This window comes from Callithrix jacchus, chromosome 9 (assembly GCF_049354715.1).
Source record: "Callithrix jacchus isolate 240 chromosome 9, calJac240_pri, whole genome shotgun sequence".
NCBI classification, from domain to species: Eukaryota; Metazoa; Chordata; class Mammalia; order Primates; family Cebidae; genus Callithrix; species Callithrix jacchus.
The window spans coordinates 70,370,068-70,390,874 of record NC_133510.1 but is presented as its reverse complement, the minus strand read 5'-3'; the positions used below and the strand labels follow the sequence as shown (position 1 = coordinate 70,390,874).

Genomic DNA, 20,807 nt, shown 5'->3' with positions numbered 1-20,807 from the left:
TTACAGGTGTGCACCATCACACCCGGCTAATTTTTTGTATGTGTTTTTAGTAGAGATGGGATTTCACTATGTTGGCCAGGCTGGTCTCGAACTCCTGAACTCAGGAGATCTGCCCACCTTAGCCTCCCAGAGTGCTGGGATTGCAGGTGTGAGCCACAGGGTCCAGCCTAATTTTCCCTGACATTTCTGATTGTGGGTCTTAATACCCTCCCATGACAGGGTCCCACCCTATAACCTGGGAGAAGGAATGCTGATGTCTTTAGGCTTCTGTAAAAACCCAAGAGGACAGGGCTCAGTGAACTTCCAGACAAAGGAACATGTGGAAGTTCCTAGAGAGTGGTGCGCCCAGGGAGGGCATGGAATCTCCACAACCCTTGCTCTATACCTTACCCTACCTACCTTCTTCATCTGTATCCTTTGCAATATTCTTTATAATAAACTGGTAAATGTGTTTCCCTGAGTGTTGTGAGCTGCTCCAGGAACCTAATTAAACCCAAAGAAGGGGTCATAGGAACCTCAACTTGAAGCTAGCTGGAAGTTCCTCAACTAGAAGTTCCAGAGACTGAAATTGTGACTGGTGTGTGTGGGGTTGGAGTGTTGCGGGGGGGCAGTCGGGGACTGAGCCCTCAACCTGTGGGATCTGACGCTATCTCTGAGTAGATAGTGTAGGAACTGAATTAGAGGACACCTGGCTGATATCTGCTACTTGGTGTGGGGGAAACCCTCCACACATTTGGTCACAGAAGTCTTCTGTTTGATGATTGTTGTGGTTGGAGAGTAGAGGAAAAACACAGTTTGAAGAGAATTTTTCTCTATACGCATATAAGATACTTGTATCTAGAATATATAAAAACTCTCACAAACAATAATAAAAAACAAATAATAAAATTTTAAGGCCAGGAGTGGTGGCTTACACCTGTAATCTCAGCACTTTGGGAGGCCAAGGCAGGTGGATCACCTGAAGTCAGGAGTTCAAGACCAGCCTGGCCAACATGGTGAAACCCTGTTAGTTTGTTTTTTAAATTTAAGCTGGGTGTAGTAGTTCATGTCTGTAATTCTAGCATTTGGGAGGCTGCAATGGGAGGATCACTTGAGCCCAGGAGTTTGAGACCAGCCTGGACAGCATAGAGAGACCTTATCTCTCTCTCTTTTTTTTTTTTTTTGCAGACAGAGGCTGCAAAAAAAAAAAAAAAAGAAAGAAAAAGCCTGTCGCCCAGGCTGGAGTGCAGTGGCAATGATCTCAGCTCACTGCACATCCTGGGCTCAAGTAATTCTCATGCCTCAGCCTCCCAAGTAGCTGAGATTACGGGTGCACACTGCTACGCCCAGCTAATTTTTGTATTTTAGTAGAGATGGAGTTTCATCATGTTGGCCAGGCTGGTCTTGAACTCCTGACCTCAGATGATCTGTCCGCCTCAGGCTCCCAAAGTTCTGGGATTACAGGCATAAGCTACTATACCCGGCCAAGAGCCCATTTCTATTTAAAAAGTAAAATAAAAATTTCAAATGGGCAAAGGATCTAAATATAGACTTCAGAAAAGATACACAAATGAGGGCCAGGCACGGTGGCTCACGCCTATAATCCCAGCACTTTGGGAGGCCAAGGTGGGCAGATCACCTGAGGTTGGGAGTTCGAGACCAGCCTGACCAACATGGTGAAACCCTGTCTCTACTAAAAATACAAAATTAGCTGGGTGTGGTGGTGCATGCATGTAATCTCAGCTACTCGGGAGGCTGAGGGAGGAGAATCACTTGAATCTGGGAGGCAGAGATTGCAGTGAGCCAAGATCATGCCACTGTACTCCAGCCTGGGCAACAAGAGTGAAACTCTGTCTAAAAAAAAAAATACAAAAATGGCCGATAAGCACATGAGAAGTTACTCAAGTCTTTAGCCATCAGAAAATGAAAATCAAAACCCCAATGAGATACCATTTCACACCCACTAGAATGGCTATAATTTTAAAAAGACAGAAAATAACAAGTCTTAGTGAGGATGTGGAAATATTGGACCTTCTTACATTACTAGTAGGAATGTAAATGATATAATCGCTTGGGAAAATAACTCGGTAGTTCCATGACATATTAAACAGAGCTATAGTAAGACCCAGCAATTCCAGTTCTAGGTATATACTCAAGAGAAATGAAAACATAGGCCTGCACCAAAACATGTACTCAAAAATTCACAGCAGCATTATTCATAGTAGACAAAAAATGGAAACAACCCATCAATTAATGAATAAAGAAAATGAATATCCATATAATGGAATATTATTTGGCAATAAATAGAAATGAAGTACTGATATATGCTACAACACAGAGAAACCTTGAAAACATTGTGCTCGGCCTGGCGCAGTGGCTCACACCTGTAATCCCAGCACTTTGGGAGGCCGAGGAGTATTTTAGTAGAGACAGAGTTTCATCATGTTGGCCAGGCTGGTCTTGAACTCCTGACCTCAGGTGATCTGCCCACCTCAGGCTCCCAAAGTGCTGGGATTACAGGCATAAGCCACTATGCCCGGCCAAGAGCCCATTTCTATTTAAAAAGGGGGGTAGATCACCTGAAGTCAGGAGTTCAAGACCAGCCTGGCCAATGTGGTGAAACCCCATCTCTACTAAAAATACAAAAATTAGGTGTACATGGTGACACATGCCTGTAATCTCAGCTACTCAGGAGGCTGAGGCAGGAGAATGGCTTGAATCTAGGAGGCAGAGGTTGCAGTGAGCTGAGATCACGACACTGCACTCCAGCCTGGGTGAAAGAGCGAGACTCAGTCTCAAAAAAAAAAAACACCTTTGTGCTAAGAGAAAGAAGCCCTATATTACATGATTCTATTTGTATAAAATGTCCAGAATAGGCAAATTCATAGGGACAGAAAATAGATTTGTGTTTGCCATGAGCTAGTGTGAGGAGACAATGGGGAGTGACTGCTAATGAGGGCAGAGTTTGAGCTTTTGATGAATGACAAAATTAAATTCTGGAATTAGATAATGGAAAGACAAATATAAAATTTTAAAGGGACAGATATTGCACAAGATGGCGAATATGCTAAAAACTTTAAAATTGTACACTAAAGGGTGAATTTTATGGTGTGTATATTATCTATCAATTAATAATACAAACAGATCATTATATTCTAAAATTTCATGCCATGGTGGTGTTTCTCATAACAATTTGAATCACTGAAATGGAAATATTTCCAAAATATATCTACTTGAATGGATTAAGAAAATAAGAAAAAAAAGAAAGAAGCTAGTTGTGAATGCCTGTATATTCTATGCTTCCTTCTATATGAAATGTCCAGAATAGGGAAATATATAGAGACAGAAACTAGATTAGTGGTTGCCTAGAGATAGTGGTTGCCTAGGTTACACAGTTTCTTTTTGGGGTGATGAAAATGTTCTAAAATTGTGGTGATGATCACACACCTCCAAATATACTAAAAGCCATTGAATTGTATACTTTAAATGGGTGAATTTTTGGACAGTATGTGAATTATATTTCAACAAAGTTGTCATGTTAGGAAAAGACAAAACAAGTGATAAATTGTGAGGGACTGAGTTAGCATTTGGGTAGGAAGAGTGACTATCAGCCTATCACTGTGCACTGATTTTAATGGCTCAGGATACTTAAAATAGCTACCCAAAATCGCATCTTTGGTGCTTGAAATTTTCTTCCTGGAGATTTCTTTAAAAGTCAAATCTTTAGTTTCTAAAAATTCCCTGTTTAAGTACCAATACTTCAGGGAAAAATAACATCTTGAACAATCAGCTCCATTTTTTTTTTTTTTAATCTTTCTCTGTTGCCTAAGCTGGAGTATAGTGGCACTATCACAGCTCACTGCAGCCTCTCCCTCCTGGCTCAACAGATCCTCCCACCTCAGCCTTCTTAGTAGCTGGGACTACAGGCATATGCCACTACACCTGGCTAATTTTTGTATTTTTTATAGTGACAGAGTTTTGCTATGTTGCTGGTCTCAAACTTCTGGCCTCAAGTGATCTACCTGCTTTGGCATCCTAAAGTGCTAGAATTCAGGCATGAGCCACCAAACCTGGTCAATACTATTAACATTTGATAAAGATCCTATTAGACATCTCTCCAGGCATATACACATATGTAATTTTATGTAAGTAGATTTATACTATATATTGTAGAAAAACAAGATTTGGTATTATGTTTGGTTATGAATCTCTTAGAGGTATTTCTTTTATTTATTTATAATTTGCAAGCTTGACAAGAGAAAACTAGATCCAGGATCTGTGATTTTTCTAAGAATTAGAGAATCTATATTATCATATATAAGTATTGGTTAAATTATTATTATTATTATTTGAGATGGAGTCTCGCTCTGTCACCTGGGCTAGAATGCAGTGGCAGGGTCTTGGCTCACTGCAACCTCTGCCTCCCAGGTTCAAGAGATTCTCTTGCCTCAGCCTCCCAAGTAGCTGGAATTACAAATGTGCACCACTGCGTCTGGTTAATTTTTGTATTTTTAGTAGAGACAGGGTTTTGTCATGTTGGCCAGGCTGGTCTCGAACTCCTGACCTCGTGATCTGCCTGCCTTGGCTTCCCAAAGTGCTGGGATCACCGGCCTGAGCCACTGCGCTAGCCAATTATTGGTTAAATTAATACAAAGCTAGTGAGTTCATCTTAATAGCTAATTTGAGGAATGCAGGTACAATTTACGAATTAACAAAAATCCCTGAATAGACATATGTATTACTCCCTTTAACTCTCCAAATCATATTATAAATGCTTTGTAGGTAACCCAAGTCTTGGAGTTAAGGGACTACATTCCAGAATACTAAAGACAGACTGAGTAGTAAAATAGTTTCACACACCCATGCAAACCTTATTTTTACATGATCTGCTAAGAAAATACAATGGAGAAGACCTGAAACTTGTCATAGAGAGAATAACAGTCAAATTTAATCTTACTTAAATCCTTTGCCTTAGCCTGATTAGTCAGATAAAAAGAATCCTTATTTAGCTCCCTGGGTTGTAAATATTCTCATCTTTCAGCTTTCTTAGCAGGACAGAGAAAGGCAATTTATAGCATAATGCCTAAATAAATAAAGTGCTTACACATATGATATGTACTCAAGTCTTAGAGTAATGAGGCTTGCTTTAGGTAGGTGAGCAAACATGCAAGCATTTTGCTTGTTCCATGATGCCATTATTCCCTATGTTGTGTAAAATGGCCTATCTGGTGTTGTGCTTTACATAATGTAATCCCAGCATTTTGGGAGGCTGAGGTGGGTGTGTTGCTTGAGGCCAGAAGTTCAAGACCAGCCTGGACAACATAGTGAGACTTTCTCTACAAAAAATAAAAAAATTAGCCAGGCATGCGGATGCACACCTGTGCTCTAGGCTACTCAGGAGGCTGAAGGGAAGGATCACTTGAGCACAGAAGGATCACTCAAGGCTGCAGTGAGCCGTGATTGCACCACTGCACTCCAGGCTGGGCAACAGAGTGAGACCTTGTCTCTAAATAAATAAAATGGTCCACAGGGACTTTTGTTTGCTGTGTGTAAAAAAACATCCAGCCAGGCACAGTGGCTTATGCCTGTAATCCCAGCACTTTGGTAGGCCAAGGCAGGCAGATCACCTAAGGTCAGAAGTTTGAGACCAGTCTAGCCAACATGGTAAAAAAACTCCATCTCTACTAAAAATACAAAACATAGCCAGGCATGGTGGTATGCTTCTATAATCTCAGCTACTCAGGAGGTTGAGGCAGAGGTTTCAGTGAGCCAAGATCACTCCATTGCACTCCAGCCTGGGCGACAGAGCAAGACTTCATCTCAAAAATAAACAGACAAACATCAAACCAAATCAAATCCAACCAAAAACATCCCCGATACTGGGTGAAGGCCTGTAATCCCAGAATTTTCAGAGGTGAGGTGGGAGGATCGCTTAAGGCTGGAATTTGAGACCAGCCTGAGCAACATAGCCAGATCCTGCCTCTAAAGAAAAGAAAAGAGCTAGGCATGGTGGCTCACACTTGTAGTCCCAGCTACTTCAGAGGCTGAGGTGGGAGGATGGCTTGAACCCAGAAGTTTGATAATGTAGTGAGCTATGATCATGCTACTACACTCCAGCCTAGATGACACAGTGAGATCCTGACTCTAAAAGAAAAAAAGATCTTCTAGTATGGTGCCATGTATGATACATGCTCAGTGTCAAGTACATGATTAGATGGCATGTGCACACACATATATACATACACACACAGTCTTTGGTTGGAATTGCATTGAATCTATAGATCAATTTGAGAAGAAATGCATTTTTATGAGGTGACTGTTACAACCTATGGACTAAGTACATAATATTTATTTTAGTGTGCTTTCATGTTTTTATAATGAAGAATTATCAAAATATATCTTGTACATTTTTAGGTTTTTCCTGAGGCACTTTATATACCTATTTTTTTACTATTATGAATGATATCCATTTTATTTTATTTATTTCTTTATTTTTGAGACAGAGTCTTGCTCTGTTGCCCGGCTGGAGTGCAGTGGTGCAATCTCAGCTCACTGCAACCTCTTTCTCCCAGGTTCAAGTGATTCTCCTGCCTCAGCCTCCAGAGTAGCTGGGACTAGAGGTGTACACCAAGACATCCGACGACTTTTTGTATTTTTAGTAGAGATAGGGTTTCACCATGTTGGCCAGGCTGGTCTCAAACTCCTGACCTCAGGTGATCTGCCTGCCTCAGCCTCCCAAAGTGCTGGGATTACAGGAGTGAGCCACCGTGCCCGGCATATCCATTTTAAAGTTAAATTTTCTAACCATCTTTGGTTTATAAAAATGCAGTTACTTTTGTATATTTTTGTATCCAGCTATCTATCTTTGAGACGAAGTCCTAACAATATATATCTATTTTTCTTTTTTGATGCTATCTCCAGATATCAATATATATTTTTAATCTATCTAGCAGTATGCTTTTTGAGACAGGGTCTCACTTTGTCACCCAGGCTGGAGTGCAGTGGTGCAGTCACGGCTCAGTGTCCTCCCAGGCTCAAGAGATTCCCCCATTCAGCCTTCAGAGTAGCTGGGACTACAGGCTCATGCCACCACTCTCAGTTAAATTTTAAAATTTTTGTAGATAGTGGATCTCAATATATTGACCAGGCTGGTCTCAAACTCCTGGGCTCAAGTAATCCTCCCACTTTGGCCTCCCAAAATGCTGGGATGACAGGCACGGGAGACACCACTTCAGAATTTCTGGAGTTTATTTCAGAAATTATTAGTTAATTCTTTGTTTGTTTGTTTGAGATGGAGTTTCCCCCTTATTGCCCAGGCTGGAGTGCAGTAGTGTGATCTCGGCTCACTGCAACCTCCGCCTCCCAGGTTCAAGCAATTCTCCTGCCTCAGCCGCTCAAGTAGCTGAGATTACAGGCCCCTGCCACCAAGCCTGGTTATTTTTTTCTGTATTTTTAGTAGAGATGGAGTTTTACGATATTCGCCAGGCTGATCTCAAACTCCTGACCTCCGGTGATCTGCCCGCCTTGGCCTCCCAAAGTGTTGGGATTACAGGTGTGAGCCACCACACCTGGCCAATTCCAGTATTCTTTTTTCTTTTCTTTTTTTAGAGACAGGGTTTCACCGTGTTGGCCCGGCTAGTCTCGAACTTCTGACCCGAAGTGATCCACCCGACTCTGCCTCCCAAAGTGCTGGGATTACCTGCGTGAGCTACCGTGTCCGGCCTTCCAGTATTCTTATATCCTCATGGATTAAATGGTGGGTTAAAAGTGTTCTAACATTGCCAGGTCATGGTGGCTCACACCTGTAATCCTAGCACTTTTGGAGGCTAAGATGGGCAAATCGTTTGAACCCAGGAGTTCGAGAACAGCTTGGTAAACATGGTAAGACTCTGTTTCCCCTAGAAACAACAAAAACAACAAATTAACTGGGAATGGTGGCTTGATCCTGTAGTTCCAGCTACTTGGGAGGCTGAAGTGGGAAGATCACCTGAGCCTGGGAAGTCTGCAGTAAGCTGAGATAGCATCACTGCCCTCTAGCCTAAGCAACGGAATGAGACTCTGTTTCAAAAACTATATATAAAAATAAAGTGTTTTGGCCCGGTGCAGCAGCCCACATCTGTAATCCCAGAATTTTGGAAGGCTGAGGCGGATGGATTACCTGAAGTCAGGAGTTCGAGACCAGCCTGGCCAACATGGCGAAACCTGTCTCTACTAAAAATACAAAACTTAGATGGGCATGGTAGTGGGCACCTGTAATCTCAGCTACTCAGGAGGCTGAGGCAGGAGAATCACTTGAACCCGGGAGGCGGAGGTTGCAGTGAACCGAGATCCCACCATTACCCTCCAGACTGGGTGATAAAAGCAAAACTCTGCCTCAAAATAAATAAATAAAGTGTTTTAACATTAACAACCCAATTTAAAATGGGCAGAGGACTTGAATAGGCATTTCTCTAAAGAAGATATACTAATGGGTAATAGGCAAATGAAAGCTGCTCAACATTACTAATCATCAGGGAAATGCAAATTAAAACTACAACCACTTCATATTAGAATGGCTTCTATTAAAACAAACAAACAAAAAACAGAAAGTAAACCTGGGGAACATAGTGAGACCTGTCACTACAAAAAATGCAAAAATTAGCCTGGTATGGTGGCATGCTTGTAGTCCTAGCTACTAAAGAGGCTGAGGCAGGAGCATCACTTGAGCCCTGGAGTTACATGTTGCAGTGAGCTATGATCCCACCACAGCACTCCAGCCTGGGTAACAGAGTAAGACTTCATTTCTTAAAAAGAAGTTTTGTAAGGTGGAAGAATTCTGGAGATTGGTTGCACAAGAAGTGAAAATATTTAGCAATATTGAACTGCACACTTCAAGAATGGTTAAGATGGCTGGTGCGGTCGCTCACCCCTGTAATCCAGCATTTTGGGAGGCTGAGGCAAGAGAATCACTTGAGCTCACGAAATGGAGACCAGCCTGGGCAACCTGGCAAAACTCTGTCTCTACAAAAAAATACAAAAATTAGCCAGGTATGATTGCTCTTAGACCTGTGGTCCCCAGCTACTCTGGAGGCTGAGGCAGGAGGATTGCTTGAATCTAGGAGGTAGAAGTTGCAACGAGCCAGACCATACCACTGCACTCCAGCCTGGGCAACAACAGAGTAAGGCCCTGTCAAAAAGAAAGGAAGGGAGGGGAAGAGAGGAGATGGCAGGGAAGAGAAGGGAAAAAGAAAAGGAAAAGAAAGAATTCCCTTTCTGCAGTTAAGACACCAACATGATATTTGGTTAGATTTTTTCATTTTGTTTTCCATTTTTAAGGAATTTTTTTCACCTTAATTCTCTCTTTAATAACATGGTTACATGTTTCTGTAGTCAAATGACACAACAAATGGGTCAGAAGTGCAGTTAGATCATGTGCTCTCCCCATCGGCAAACATTTTTTTGTAGTTCTTGACTTACTCTTCCATTGTTTGTTTGTTTCTAAAATTGTGGTAAGATGCATAAAACAGGCTGGGCGTGGTGGCTCACACCTATAATCCCAGCACTTTTAAGGTTAAGGTAGTAGAATCTCTTGAGTCCACGAGTTGGAGATGAGCCTGGGCAACATAGTGAGGCCCTGCGTCTACAAAATATACAAAAAAATTAGTATCTGATGGCATAGTCCCAGCTACTTGGGAGGCTGAGGTGGATTGCTTGAGCCTGAGGTTGCAGTGAGCTGCGATCTCACCACTGCACTCCAACCTGGATAACAGAGTGAGACTCTTGTCTCAAAATATATGTGTGTGTGTGTGTGTGTGTGTGTGTGTGTATAAAATTTCCAATTTTAACATAATTTTTCTTTGAGAAGGAGTCTCACTCTGTTTCCCAGGCTGGAGTGCGGTGGCATGATCTCAGCTCTCTGCAACCTCTGCCTCCTGTGTTCAAGTGATTCTCCTGCCTCAGCCTCGTGACTAGCTGGGACTACAGGTGCCCACCACCATGCCCAGCTAATTTTTGTATTTTTTTTTAGTAGAGACGGGGGTTTCACTATATTAGCCAGGCTGGTCTTGAACTCCTGACCTTGTGTTCTGCACCCGCCTCAGCCTCCCAAAGTGTTGGGATTACAGGCATGAGCCACCTCGCCTGGCTTACATAAGTTTTTTTTAGAGTCGGTGGTCAGAATCTCACTATGTTGCCCAGGCTGGAGTGCAGTGGCTATTTAAGGCACAATTAAAGCACATTACAACCGCAAAAATCCTAGTCTTAAGTGAGACTCATGAAATCTTCCTGCTGGAGTAGCTGATATTACAGTCTGGCACCATCATGCCTGTCCCATTTTAGCAATTTTTTTTTTTTGAGATGGGATTTCACCATGTTGGTCAGGCTGGCCTCAAACTCCTGACCAGGCGATCCACCCGTCTCAGCCTCCCAAAGTGCTGGAATTACAAGCATGAGCCACCATGCCCAGCCAGCAATTTATAAGTGTACAATTCAGTAGTAATATTAAGTACATTTGTATTGTGCAAGCATCACTATTAGCTATCTCCAGAACTTTTTCATTATCCCAAACTTAAACTCTGTATCCATTAAACAATAGCTATCTGCTGGGTATTGTGGCTCACGCCTGTAATCCCAGCACTTTGGAAGGCAAGGTTGGCAGATCACCTGAGGTCAGGAGTTTGAGACCAGCCTGTCCAAGATGGTGAAACCTCATCTCTAGTGAAAAATACAAAAATTAGGCCGGGCATGGTGACTCACCCCTGTAATCCCAGCACTTTGGGAGGCTGAGGTGGGCGGATCATGAGGTCAGGAGATTGAGACCATCCTGGCCAACATGGTGAAACCCCGTCTGTACTAAAAATACAAAAATTAGTTGGGCTTGGTGATGCATGCCTGTAGTCCCAGCTACTCGGGAGGCTGAGGCAGGAGAATTGCTTGAACCCGAGAGGTGGAGATTGCAGTGAGCCGAGATCATGCTATGGCACTCCAGCCTGGGTGACAAAGCGAGATTCCGTCTCAAACAACAACTAACTCTCTATTACCTCCTTCCTTCTAGCCTCTGGTAATCATTATTCTACTTTTTGTCTATGAATTTGACTCTAGGCACCTCATATAAGTGGAATCACACAATATTTATCCTTTCATTTCTGGCTCATTTCACATAGTGTAATGTTTTCAAGGTTCATTTATGTTGTACATGTGTCAGGATTTATTTTTTAAAGCTGAATAACATTTCATTGTATATATACACCACATTTGGGTTATTCATTTGTCCATTGATAGGGCTGTTTCCACTTTTTTTTCTTCTTTCTTTCTTTTTTTTTTAGAGATGGGGTTTCACCATGTTGGCCAGGATGGTCTCGATCTCGTGACCTCCTGATCTACCCGCCTCGACCTTCCAAAATGCTGGGATTACAGGTGTGAGCCACCGTGCCTGGCCTTCCACTTTTTAGCTATTGTGAATAATGCTACTATGAACATGGGCATACAAATATCTGTTTGAGTCTCTGCTTTCAGTTCTTTGGGATACATACATAGAGAATTGCTGGATCACGTGGTCATTCTATGTTTTATTTTTTGAGGAACTGCCACAGTGCTTTTCTTTGAAGGGGAAGATAAAGTCTCAATATTTTGCCCGGGCTGGGCTTTGAACTCTTGATCCTCCCACCTCAGCCACATAAGTAGCTAGGACCACAGCAACATGCCACCATACTCGCATATTTTACATTTTCTTTTTTAAAAAATTTATTTTTTAATTGAGGTGGAGCTTCCCTATGTTGCCCAGGCTGGTCTTGAACTCCTGAGCTCAAGGGATCTGCCTGCCTCAGCCTCCCAAAGTGCTGGGATTACAGGTGTGAGCCACCTTGCCTGGTGAGTATTTTATGTTTTCAATCCATTGCAGTCATCATTGTTTTCAGTGCTCGTGTTGTGTCATTAGTGAGAGCCCCTTCATGTTGGCTCCTGTATCCTTCTGATATGACTGTAATAGTCTGATATCTTCCTTTCTTTCTGGAATGACAAAATATTTGAGGCAGAACTTGTATATTTCCTGCATCAAGCTTGAAACCACTAATTTCTCTAAAATATTCCGGTTCCTTTAAGTGGGAACTGGCATAGAGACACCACTATCTGGGGGCTAGGGAGTATTCATTACTACATTGGTCCTAGGCCTTTTTAGTGGACAAAGTTAGAAAATCTGTTTTTTTTTCCCATTTTTTTCCTAGAATCAAAGGATCATAGGCCTTCTATTTAACTTATTTGGTTGTATACCTGTATCTCTTTTATCCTACATTTGGCTCATGTAACCAACAATCACTGTACACCCACCATATTCCTTATACTTTGCTAGGTGCTGGGAATGCACATCAAAATTTACATTTCATCTAGTTTCCATATTGTTTTTTATGTGAATTAGTGAGGCTTTTTACTTTTTGTGTTGGCTTGTAGTTAAAGCCGACGAGCATAATATTGGATTGGCTTGGCTTTGAGGTTAGTTTATCTTGATGTATTTCTTTTTTTTTCTTTTTCTTTTTTTTTTTTTTGAGACAGAGTCTCACTCTATTGCCCAAGCTGGAGTGCAGTGGCAAAATCTCAGCTCACTGCAACCTCCACCTCCCAGGCTCAAGCAATTCTCCCCGCTTCAACCTCTTGAGTAGCTGGAAGTACAGGTGTCCGCCATCACGCCTAGCTAATTTTGTATTTTTTAGAGATGGGATTTCGCCATGTTGGCCAGGCTGGTCTCAAACTCCTGACCTCAAGTGATCTGCCCACCTCGACCTACCAAAGTGCTGGGATTACAGGCGTGAGCCACAGTGCCAGGCCCATCTTGATGTATTTCTTTTTCTTTCCTTTTTTTGTTGAGATGGAGTCTCAGCCTATCGCCAGGCTGGAGTGCAGTGGCACAATCTCGGCTCACTGCAACCTCCGCCACCTCCCAGGTTCAAGCAATTCTCCTGTCTCAGCCTCCTGAGTAGCTGGGACTACAGGTGCCTGCCACTACGCCCCGCTAATTTTTTTTGTATTTTAGTAGAGATGGAGTTTCACCATGTTGGCCAGGATGGTCTCAATCTGCTGACCTCGTGAGCCGCCTGCCTCAGTTTCCCAAAGTGTTGGGATTACAGGCGTGAGCCACGGCGCCTGGCCCCAATGTATTTCTTATATAACATTGTTTCCATTAACTTACATGAACCACAGATTTCAGTAATTACAATACTATTATACCCCATAGTTGCCAGTGTCAAGGGAAAAACAGATTAAATAGGTCATTAATACCAAAAAAGGCCTTTCATTGCCATTGGGTATTACCCTGATATGTTTAGCGGTGTCCCCACTCAAATCTCATCTTGATTTGTAGTTCCCATAGTCCCCACGTGTGGTAAGAGGAACCCAGTGGGAGGCAATTGAATCATGGGGGCAGTTTCCACCAAGTTATCTTCATGATAGTAAATTCTTATAGATCTGATGGTTTCATAAGGTACTTTCTACTTGGCTTAGCGCTTATTCTCTCTTCTGCCACCATGTGAAGGATATTTGCTTCCCTTTCCGCCATGATTGTAAGGTTCCTGAGGCCTCCCCAGCCATGTGGACTGTGAGTCAAACTTCTTTCCATTATGAATTACCCAGTCTCGGTTACTTCTTCATAGCACTGAACTAATATGTATCCCAGAACCAGAAAATGTGAGAGTAGGAAGACAATTTACTGTGCTTGGGAACAGACTTTTGGTCAGTTGGACTGGGGCACAACTCTATTGTTGGACAAATCCTAATTCTAAAACATTTTCTGTGTTGGTGCTGATGCATACAATTGCACTATTAGGGTTTCCTCTGAAGTTATCGGCCCATATTAACTTGGAGTTAACATTCAGGTATGTAATTAACACATTAAAGTGAATAATGTACTAGGCTTTTCCAACATGACATTTAGCTTAAAATAGATTTGGGAAGAAGGTAAAGAACTAACTCTAGCATAAGGCCACTTGCATGGAGAGCAGATTTATTTTCGGAATCCTGGGCAAAGGAAGCATAATGGCATTAGACACATGCCAAGGAGCTGAAGGTACATGAAAAGGTGATGCATTTGCAACCTTCACCATTTTATGTTAGTTACATGAGATTCAGCAGCCAACCAGATTCTGGCTGTGCATTACCAACTTTCAACTCTAAAAAGTACTGGCAAGTTAAGTAACTTTATAATAATAATGAGGTTAAAACTTTAAGAATAGTATTAAAGAGGCAAGGTGGCTCATGCCTATTGTCCCAGCACTTTGGGAGGCTGAGGCCAGCAGATCACGGGAAGTCAAGAGTTTGACACCAGCCCAGCCAACATGGTGAAATCTCATCTCTACTAAAAATACACAAATTAGTCAGGTGGCGGGTAGCTGTAATCCCAACTACTCCAGAGGCTGAAGCAGGAGAATCTCTTGAACCCAGGAGGCCGAGGTGGCAGTAAGCCAAGATGGCGCCACAGCACTCCAGCCTGGGCAACAAAGCAAGACACCATCTCACACACACAAAAAAAAGGTATGTGATGCTCTATAATGGTAATCTTTAGATATGTATTTTATATTTTATAAATAAAAGTTTTAAATTACTAAGATACTTTAAAATAGAAACATCACTTCATAGGATATATATAAACCACAGGCAATACTTATTCTTTATTCTCAATGCACGGAATACATGACAAATTTCAGACACCCAGATAGAAAACACAGGACTGAATTCATTTAAGACAGGGAATACTTTATTCGAAACCCATCACAGAAATGGACAGCTTGGGTCTGTAACAAAGCATTCATGTTTTAGAGCATAGGTCAGTAATTGTATATAAGAGCATACACTGCTACATACAAATTAACTGATCAGACCACAACTTTTCATGTTTAAAACAGAATAAGCTTCCCTGTAAAAGCAGCACCTTTGTGACATTTTAATTTTAGTATTCCTCACCTTCTTCCTCGCCTTCTCCTTCAACAGAATCCACACCAACCTCCTCATAATCCTTCTCAAGGGCAGCCATATCCTCACGGGCCTCTGAAAACTCTCCTTCCTCCATCCCCTCACCCACGTACCAGTGAACAAAGGCACGCTTGGCATACATCAGGTCAAACTTGTGGTCCAGGCGAGCCCAGGCCTCAGCAATGGCTGTGGTGTTGCTCAGCATGCACACAGCTCTCTGTACCTTGGCCAGGTCTCCACCAGGCACCACAGTGGGAGGCTGGTAGTTGATGCCAACCTTGAAGCCAGTGGGGCACCAATCCACAAACTGGATGGTACGCTTGGTCTTGATGGTGGCGATGGCAGCATTGACATCTTTGGGAACCACATCACCACGGTACAACAGGCAGCAAGCCATGTATTTACCATGGCGAGGGTCACATTTCACCATCTGGTTGGCTGGCTCAAAGCAAGCATTGGTGATCTCTGCTACAGAAAGCTGTTCATGGTAGGCTTTCTCAGCAGAGATGACAGGGGCATATGTGGCCAGAGGGAAGTGGATGCGAGGATAGGGCACCAGGTTGGTCTGGAATTCTGTCAGGTCAACATTCAGGGCTCCATCAAATCTCAGGGAAGCAGTGATGGAGGACACAATTTGACCTATTAATCTATTCAGGTTAGTGTAGGTTGGGCGCTCAATATCGAGGTTTCTACGACAGATGTCATAGATGGCCTCATTGTCTACCATGAAGGCACAATCAGAGTGCTCCAGGGTGGTGTGGGTGGTGAGGATGGAGTTGTAGGGCTCAACTACAGCTGTGGAAACCTGGGGCGCCGGGTAGATGGAGAACTCCAGCTTGGACTTCTTGCCATAATCAACTGAGAGCCGTTCCATGAGCAGGGAGGTGAACCCAGAACCAGTTCCCCCACCAAAGCTGTGGAAAACCAAGAAGCCCTGGAGACCGGTGCACTGGTCAGCCTATTACAAAAGAGAGGAACAGAGAAAGATTAAGTTTTTGTTCTTCGTAGTACAGTCATAGTAAATATATTTTCATTTTTCACATATCTCCCAGGACTTAAATCTTATTTTAACAAATGCTTTTTAGAAAATTCTCATTAATATTTACAAAATGACACAAAATAGTTCATTTTAACTGAATTTTTAAAACCCCAAAGGAATAACTCATTCCCCTCTTTACTAAAATAACAGTTCAATTCTGTGTTTAAAAAAAAAAAAGCAGCATTACGGCCGGGCGGGGTGGCTCAAGCCTGTAATCCCAGCACTTTGTGAGGCCGAGGCGAGTAGATCACGAGGTCAAGAGATCAAGACCATCCTGGTCAACATGGTGAAACCCCGTCTCTACTAAAAATACAAAAAATTATCTGGGCACGGTGGCGCGTGCCTATAATCCCAGCTACTCAGGAGGCTGAGGCAGGAGAATTGCCTGAACCCAGGAGGCGGAGATTGCGGTGAGCCGAGATCACACCATTGCACTCCAGCTTGGGTAACAAGAGCAAAACTCTGTCTCAAAAAAAAAAAAAAAACCAGCATTATTTCAAATGTCCTTTTAAGGCAGATTAATTTACTTTATTCTTGAAAAGAAACATACCAGTTTACGAATTCGGTCCAACACAAGGTCAATGATCTCCTTGCCGATGGTGTAGTGCCCTCGGGCATAGTTATTGGCAGCATCTTCCTTGCCTGTGATGAGCTGTTCAGGGTGGAAGAGCTGGCGGTAGGTGCCAGTGCGAACTTCATCTGGAGGAGGAGGGAGAGAAGGACAGAGGGACTGGGCAAGTGAGCGAGTGACCAGCAGATCCCCCAGGACAGACCTCCTGTCCCAGCACCCTGGGATCTCACTTGGGTTACCGAGGCCAACTCACCAATGACCGTGGGTTCCAGGTCTACAAACACTGCCCGGGGCACGTGCTTGCCAGCACCCGTCTCACTGAAGAAGGTGTTGAAGGAGTCATCTCCTCCCCCAATGGTCTTGTCACTTGGCATCTGGCCATCGGGCTGGATGCCATGTTCCAGGCAGTAGAGCTCCCAGCAGGCATTGCCAATCTGGACACCAGCCTGGCCAACATGGATGGAGATGCACTCACGCTGTAGGAAGGAAAAGTGAAAAAAATTGTATAATTAAGCTGTATTAGCATTTCAAACTTTGAGTACATTTCTAAAAATATTTCTAATAACATACAGGTATTTTTCAAAATTATTTGAGGTCATATCCCCAGCATGCTACAAAGATTAAGGAAAATTATCTGCTACAAATGCTGCATATGGTGTGGTCTGAATAACAATGTCGCCTTGGCCCTGTTCAGCACATGGTACCAGCCCATTGTTCTTACTACCTTGCTTGAATAGTAGAAGACTTTTCATATTTAAAAAGTATTCCGCATTCGAAGCACAAATTTTGTAAAATAAAGTAAATCCAATCATGACTTAATTGGGATTAATTGTACTGCTTTGTTTGCTTTTAAATAAAGATTAAAGTTTCTTCTGAATAGGACTTGATATTGTAACAGGGACATCTGTACTGCCGCTGAGGCAAGAAGCCACACCCTTCCGCAGTCTGTCTGCAGAATCCATCAATACCAAGGGTTTAGAAGCTAGACAAGGTCTGCCTTCTGCATTGCTGCATTGCTGTATTTGCAGTGCCTGGTGCTAGCCTGTACTGTCTGCTACATTATTTAACAGAGCAAGCTCTATTTCCAGCAACTGCCTACATGATCTCATTGTGCTGTTTTGCCAGTTTTCCTCCTCTGACCCAGCCCAGGACCATGTGCCTGAATTGAAATGAATTAATGAAGATTCACTAGAACAAAGGACAACGGGATACAGAATATAATCCTTCTTTGTCTATAGCAATTTCATCACTTTTCTTTTTTAAAAAAGGTTTTTCCAGATCTTCTCCATTGTAAAAGCTGAAAAATTATCTGTATCTTAAAAAAAAAAAATACAAAAAGGTTCCTAAGTTAGAAAGAAGCATCACATAAGCTACCAAAGAATAAAAGCCCAGTGGAAGGATAATGAAATATTTATTTAAAAAAACAAAATAGTATTTTCATCTTGAGATTCTTCACCTACCACATAATATTAATATTCTTTGCATCCAATAGAGGTTTTCTTCCTCTGTGGTCTTTAGGGCTACCACTTCCATTGTCTATTCACTGACGTGGTGGGGGCTGGCGGCGGGGAAGGGCGTTTCCTAGATCCTGACTATCAGGGTAACCCGGGAGCTCACAAAGTGGGCTTTCTCTCTCGCTGAACATGCAGCCCAGACACCCAGACACCCAGACACACACACACACACACACACACACACACACGCTCTCTCTCGCTCTCTCTGTCTGTCTCCAGTCGGTCAGGGCAGACGTTGAAGAGCTTGCCAAGTGAATTGTGATTTTGCTCAAGAAAAAAAAAAGTCATCTAACATATAATAGTGAAGAACCCTTTTGGAGCCTACAGTTTCGCAATAACGAAAGGCGTTTCTTAAAGTCTGCGACTGACAGAGGAGGTTCAGTGAGGGCGAACCCCGCCCCGTGGCTCCATCGCCCTAGAAGCCAGAAACAAACAACTCCGCCCCTGCGCCTCCCTGACACCCGCTGCCGGGGGCTCCGGCAGAAACTCACTGTATTTTCCCGGGAAAAAACGCCAACGACCGCGAGGGGTCTTCCCACGCTAACCCCAGGCTGCGCTTTGTTCCCGTCCCCGCTCCCGCATCCCCCAGCTCCACGGTCCCCGCTCTTTTTGGACACCTCCTCCTCTCGCGGTCCTCAGAGAACGACGCGAGACGGAAGAGGCCCCTCGGGGGCAACGAAACCGGGCGCACAGCCACGGGGCCCAGCCGGGACGCCCCAGACCCCTCGGTCGCGGCAGACAGGCTGGGGCTGTCCTCAGCCCCGAAAGGCTCTCGGACGACACAGGCGCCCAGGCGCCGCCTTTGTCCCTCCCCAGCGCTTGGCTGAGCCCTGGGCGCAGTCCTTGCCTGGATCCTGCACCCCCACTGCGGCGGTGGCGGCGGGGCTTGAGGACTTGGGGCAGACAAAGCTAAAGCACACGACGATCCTCGCCCAGACAGCTTACGAAAGAAAAGTGCTTAAAAGTTTTCCAAGTAGACCCTGGGGGCGCTGACTCCACCCAACCGCCACAAAGAGCGGAAGCCGATTCTCACCATGGTTGCTGCTTCGCGGCTGCCGAGCAGATGGCGGAGACGAGGAGAAGTTGTTGCTTCTTACAGCGCGACTCTTAGGCGGTCGATGTAAGAGAACCTGAGGCACATGGGCGGATGCGGCTCCCTATATACAACTCGGTCGCCATGGGGATGGGCTGGGGCCTTTTCCTGTTGGTCCAGACCCCCAATCTGCCCAGAGAAGTCATGACAGGAGACTGGTGATTGGTGCAAACGACGTGGGATGAGGTAATCTCTCCCCCACCCTTTTTTCTCTAGCATCCATAGACTGTTTGCATCCTTTAGACAAAGAGACCGTGCAGAAGCAGTCTGCCGAGCATCCATTATGGGGTGGGGTTGGGGAGGGGCGGAAGGAGAAGAAAGGGGACTGGGTTGGAAGACTTTATATTGCTTGAATCTCAAACTGCGGTTAAAATTATCTATATGAGGGTTTTTTTACCCTACACTTAATAACAGAATTTGTGTTCAGATGCAATATTTAGAGGAAAATTACTGCCAGCCCCTCCTCGTAGTATATTAGACTTGACTACATTTTGTTTTGTTAGGGTTCAGCGTCTCTAATTGCTTTAAAAATAAAGTGGGAGAGAAAATGGGCGTGATTGCTGAAAATGGCTTGGGTAAATGTGATTTTTTTTAATTTAAAAAAATATTTATTAATACAATCATTCAAAATGGTTTCTCAGGTTCAACTAATTTATTTTCAGACCTTCTTTTGCAGGCACACGCACACCCAAATAGCTAAACAAAACTGGAAGATGGGCAGAATAACCATACTAAATAAAGAAGCGAACACATAGTTCTAATATGGCACTAAACAATAGCTAGTGAACGCAGAGTAGTTATAATAGTTTATTAGAGGTATTCCTTTATGAGAAGTCTATGTAACACATTTTGTGTGGTACATTGTCCTTGGAATGCATCATCTTTCCTGATATAGAATTGGGAAAATACAAGGAGAAATAATTGAGTTCACAAGTTAGTCCTACATGTGTGCAGTTATATTTATGCATTGTACTTTTGTCTGAAAAGTAGCAAACAAAATAATAATTACCAAGAAACCAAATTTAAAAGAAGAGAATAACATAATGTAAAAAGCAGACCATTTTGCTATGTTGCCTCCATCCACAGACAACGGTGAAACATCAGCTCAATAACTGCATTTCCTTTTTATGTAGTTCTTATGTCAATTTGGTAAATATCCTCCTGCAGGTGGATTCTAACTGTGGGAATTTTAGCCAGCCTCACACCCTTGCTATTCAACTAGAGACTCTGGTGGTTGCTCAGTTGCCTCTTGGGACAAAAAGGCTTTGCTTTCACCCATAGGAAATAAATTGTAGTAACATTCTCTTGCTATTTAGAAAGGCTTCATTCTCAGCAATGATGTGCTATGCAGAATAAGTCACTGGACTTCGTACCACCAGATATTGGTGATGAAATTTCAGAGGTAAATAAATAAGTTTGGCCACAGAAGCTGAAATTACATTTGTATTTTGACAAATAATTTTTCGTTTTGGTTTTTAGTGACAGATTTTTGGGGTCTGCAGCACTACTCCCACAGTACTCTGCGGAGACCATTCATTCCTGCTGGGCTGGCAGACTGAGCAGGGCGTGGGAGGGAGGGACTTGAGAATACAGCTGCTGCAGGTTGTGGTGTGACGATGGCGACCACAGATTTTTCTAGCCTGCCGTCCACAATTCTGCTTTACTTGTTCAATTTTG

General features: G+C 43.3%; 1 protein-coding gene across 1 annotated transcript; it reads right to left on the bottom strand.

Moving 5' to 3' along the window:
* Positions 1-14,680: 14,680 nt before the first annotated feature.
* On the bottom strand, positions 14,681-19,168 carry LOC100392817 (tubulin alpha-1A chain). The gene is made up of 4 exons (XM_002752432.6): positions 19,071-19,168; positions 16,777-16,999; positions 16,503-16,651; positions 14,681-15,871 (listed from the first exon to the last, which is right to left on the bottom strand). Exons 1-4 carry the CDS (start codon positions 19,071-19,073, stop codon positions 14,891-14,893), a joined length of 1,356 nt encoding a protein of 451 aa, XP_002752478.2. The 5' UTR covers positions 19,074-19,168; the 3' UTR covers positions 14,681-14,890.
* Positions 19,169-20,807: the final 1,639 nt, after the last annotated feature.

Excerpts from the sequence above, each read along its gene's own strand:
- LOC100392817 (XM_002752432.6), bottom strand. Across the intron at positions 16,652-16,776 it reads CCTGGAACCCACGGTCATTG|ATGAAGTTCGCACTGGCACC; the intron begins GTGAGTTGGCCT and ends CTCCTCCTCCAG. Across the intron at positions 15,872-16,502 it reads TGGACCGAATTCGTAAACTG|GCTGACCAGTGCACCGGTCT; the intron begins GTATGTTTCTTT and ends CTTTTGTAATAG.